General features: G+C 39.6%; 1 protein-coding gene across 1 annotated transcript; it reads right to left on the bottom strand.

Annotated features, from left to right (window-relative positions):
- Positions 1–291: 291 nt before the first annotated feature.
- LOC110603861 (cytokinin dehydrogenase 7) lies at positions 292–4,003 on the bottom strand. Its single transcript, XM_021741842.2, has 5 exons — positions 3,816–4,003; positions 2,880–3,610; positions 2,454–2,729; positions 1,505–1,767; positions 292–790 (listed from the first exon to the last, which is right to left on the bottom strand). The coding sequence occupies exons 2-5, from the start codon at positions 3,570–3,572 to the stop codon at positions 469–471; spliced, it is 1,554 nt and encodes a 517-aa protein (XP_021597534.1). The 5' UTR covers positions 3,573–3,610; positions 3,816–4,003; the 3' UTR covers positions 292–468.
- Positions 4,004–4,305: the final 302 nt, after the last annotated feature.

Raw genomic sequence — 4,305 nt, 5'->3', positions numbered from 1 at the left:
AATAGATTAATGTTTGAGAAAAACAAATTAATACCCATGAATTGATTGTGGGCTATGTTTAGTTAGATTTAAAATATTATTTTCAAATGAATTAGTGCATTGCTTTCATCCTAAGGCATTAATACAAAGATAAATTTAAAATAACGGACAGTAAATTATTATTTTATATATTTTTATTATAATTATAAATTAATAATAATGATTTAAAAATTATTAAAATTTATTTTTAATAATTTTTTATTTTTTATAATAAATAAAAAATACGGTTAAAACTATTTACAAAACCAATCGTATCAAAAATATTTGTCTTTTTTTTTTTCAAAAATATTCCTTTACATTGCATCAATATGTTGTTTGTCAAGTAATTGCAAAGGTGTGTGCAAGACCCACCACTAGCATCAAAATAGATTCCAAGAAGGGGGAAAAAAAACTACAATTTCATCTAAACATCCATATAGCTATTGAGTACTAGGAGTGAGAGATGACCCTCTTAAAAATTTTTTGCCCAGGTGCAAGTATAGCCATGGGATCAAAACTGGCCTTCCTGTCCACAAATCTTGACCATTGGTTTCCAAAGTGTCGTTTCCAGTCATCTTGAGAGTGGTAATGGGGGAGATACAACTTGAAATCAAAACCATTCTTAACACATAATTGGACAATCTCTTGGTTTTGAGATGCCAATTTCTCAACATAAGAGCCCTTTGAGTATGGAGGAGTGAATCTGAGCAACGCCACTAAATAAAAGATTTCCCCTTCATCTGGTATTTTCACGGACGTCCGATTATCCCACCTGATTCACGACAAAGATAAGATCAACATCTCTTAGTGCCAAAACTTAACAAAATTTTCATGTTTTCACGTCTAATAAGAATAAATATTAACTTGAATTCAGTAATTGTGATGTATATGTATTGATTTTTAACAAAGAAAAATATAATGTAACGTTACATCTTCTTGAGACGAACTTCAACCGTTAACTTTTAAAGATTATGAACTGCATGCTAAGCACTTCTAGGGTAAGAAGATTTTCTCTTTTACCCGATCTCGGGCAAAGCGAATCCAAGTTTCCTTTTTAAAGATTTCTAGCATATTTTTCCACCCTTTTCAGGCCAACTTCCCGGCGGTGCCAACTGTAGGGGTAATTTCGTCAAGAAAAAAAATCCGTCCGACAAATTATGGTGTCATTATCAGTTGGGCTGGCCAATAAATCTCCTTTGTCGTTTTCCCCAATGGCATGAAGCCCCATGACAGGAATACACTAGCGTTTAGCAAATGAGACTACGGAAGGGATCAGGTGAGTGACACACACGCACACATTTTAGGTGACAAGTGACCGTGGGTCCTACGTGGCTTGGTGTAATTGAAACGTGTCGAATAAGAGGCTGTTAGGGCAAACCTCGTCAGTTTCAGAGAATTGTGAGCCTATTTATATGACAAGTGGATTGCACGCGGGAAGCTTAATAACAGCCTGAATGAAAAAAAAGAAAAGGCGGGAGTTACTTACTTGCTTCGCAGCAGTGGGTAGATCAGCATGGGCCCACCGATGCCTTCCTTCAAAAGCCTCTTAAACACCATACGATCAAAATCAACGATATCTTTCTTTGATACAAACAAATTGAGCCAAGGGTGAGGAGAGTCCCATATCTCATTGGCCCTGGCGTGTTCCTCCACTTGTTTCACACGCAATATAAATTCCACGTAGGTGATGTCCACTTGGAACTTTAAATCCTCGATAAATCGTAGCCGTCCAAGCAAGCTGTTTACAACCTGCACGTATAGAAACCTAGTTAATCGTGGGTATTTACGTCATTTGGAAATCCACATATTCCAGAAAATGATGGCTTTATGGCCATTTGTGGAATTGTGGGGACCGAATTGTCAGCAAAATCTCAATAATCAGAACTATAACATCTCCCTCCCTGAAATATTACCATTTTAGCCCTCTAAACAAGCCTAGATTACGAAAGTGACCAGGGTAGAAATTACACGAACACAATCAAAGTACAGTGTCAATCTCGTAATTACGCAACTGATTCCGCTGCCATTTCCATGCCCTCTCTGTGCCAGGAAATCCAATGGGAGATATATAACACTGTATAGTCAGTTTCAAATAGAAACATTTTATTTATTGTTTTTCATTTTACGGTATCGTTTAATCCATCTCTCAGCATCGTACACGTGTAACTGATTTGGTGTCTTTTGACTTTTACACTGTCCGTCCGGCGGGACAGTTTTTTATGTGCGGGGGCCAACTTAGCAACAACCTAGGTCAAACCTCAGTCATCACTGGACATGGCATGGCCCTACGTTCTAGTAAAATTCTTTTTAGTATGGTATGCGTCGTCGGGCTTAATCCAACGAATTCTGCATTAGGTTGCAATGGGGATGCTGTGAGAATGAATGCAGTAGATTGTATGATATGATAAGGGAAATGAGATTGGTGAGTTAGTTACCGTATCAACGGCTGATGGATGGTCACTGTTTTGATAGTGTAGAGCCACTTCAAGGCAGTAAAGAACAGAGCCGGCGGTTGGAGGAATGGCGGTCTGGTCAAACCCCCAGTCTGGGTCCAACGGCACCGAAGACCAACCGTTTACGGGGTCATCATTGTTCACGAACACGAACCCTTCAACGTAATCGAACGACATGCCGTCTGGACGAGTGACCAGCCACTCTGCGTCCCTGGTGAAGTCTTCGAACTCGGAATACACCAGTCTTATCCATCTCACCTAATCACAATAACGATCTTAATAAATAATAAGCCTCCATAAGCAAAACTAAAATTTCTGGTAAAGCAAAAAAAAAAAAAAAAGTAGAGTGACTAGATTTTGCAAAATCATTTAAGAATTGAAGAAATTTAAGAATAAATAAATACCCACCATGTCCGGTGCTGACTGCAACTTCACTCTGGCCCTGGTTATGATACCGAACTGACCCAGACCACCCAAGGCTCCGAAGAAGAGTTCAGAATTTTCCGTTTCGGAGCATGTCAATATGTCGCCTTTTCCCGTTACCACGTCCAACTCTCTCGCGTTTGACGTTTGCGGTCCGTAACGGAAGGCTTGCCCACTAACGCCGGCGTTAGATAACGTCCCCCCAACGGTTAGCCCGAGATAATCAGTCCACGACCTAGGAGCAAGATTGAACCCGGAAACGCACCGTATTAGCACATCTTCCCATAATGCCCCTCCGGACACATCAACAAAGATTTCCCCATTCATTCTCACAATCTTGAAGTAGTTATCTCCAGTGGAGCGCATGTCTATCACGACACCACCATCGGCCATGGCTTGACCGTTGATGGAGTGGCCATTACCTCTCGCTGCCACCGTCATATTAGGTGACCGGTACGCTGCTTTGACTACCCTCGCTACGTCATCGGCTCCAGCTGGCCTGATTATAGCCAAGGGATTAAAAGAATACATGCCGCCAAAATCTTTACCAGCTAAGCCAGTAGCCACGCAATTGATGCTGCCTTGGAGGTCTAGAGATTGGCATATGGGGGGCAGGCGGTCGTCTTGTATAGATTCAGTGTCGTTCTCGTGGATGAATCTCTCTAGGTATGCAATCATCTTGAACGCCGAAATGAGGTTCTTGTTTTTCTGATTAGCTGATAAAATTTTTATTAATAAGACAAAAGAGTAAGGATTAGGGAAGCAGAGGAAACCATACACAACAGCCAAAATACCTCTGCGAAACCAAAGCTAGACCAAAACGAGGCCAACGAAGCCAAAAGGAAAACAAAGAAAGAAATACAAGAGAAAACAGAAACATCTCAAAGCAAATTGGCAATAAAAAGCTTCTAAGAAACTAACCAGGGAGACTGAAGCTAAAATCATTAAGGGGATTGAATCAAAGCCATGGGAGGAGACCAAATCGTTGTAGAAGTGAGGTTCTTGTTTCTTGCAAGTAGCCCGTCGCTCTCTCTCTCTCTCTCTCTCTCTCTCTAAGTCTTTTGCTGTACAAGTCTTTTCTTTGTTTGTATGGCTTTTGGTTCAGTTTGAGAGTTCGTGGGTTTAAATAGCTGCTGATTTAGATTATTTAAGGAAATAAATATTTATTATTTTTGTTAAACTAAGCATTATTAATAATTTGACGTCAGCCTAAACTTCAATATCCTGTTGACATTGTGATTCTATCAGCACCCTTTGTCTGCCACTTCTATATTATAAGAGTTTTTATTTTTTTATTTAATTCAAAAATTCACATTCTCATTTTGTTATTATGGCCATGGATGCTATGCTTACTTCTGGTTTCAAATGCTAATTTTCCATAATTACCCCTCCTTTCTAATGGAACAATTAT

This window comes from Manihot esculenta, chromosome 16 (genome assembly GCF_001659605.2).
Source record: "Manihot esculenta cultivar AM560-2 chromosome 16, M.esculenta_v8, whole genome shotgun sequence".
In the NCBI taxonomy this organism is placed as follows: domain Eukaryota; kingdom Viridiplantae; phylum Streptophyta; class Magnoliopsida; order Malpighiales; family Euphorbiaceae; genus Manihot; species Manihot esculenta.
This window is presented reverse-complemented; position numbering and strand designations above follow the sequence as displayed.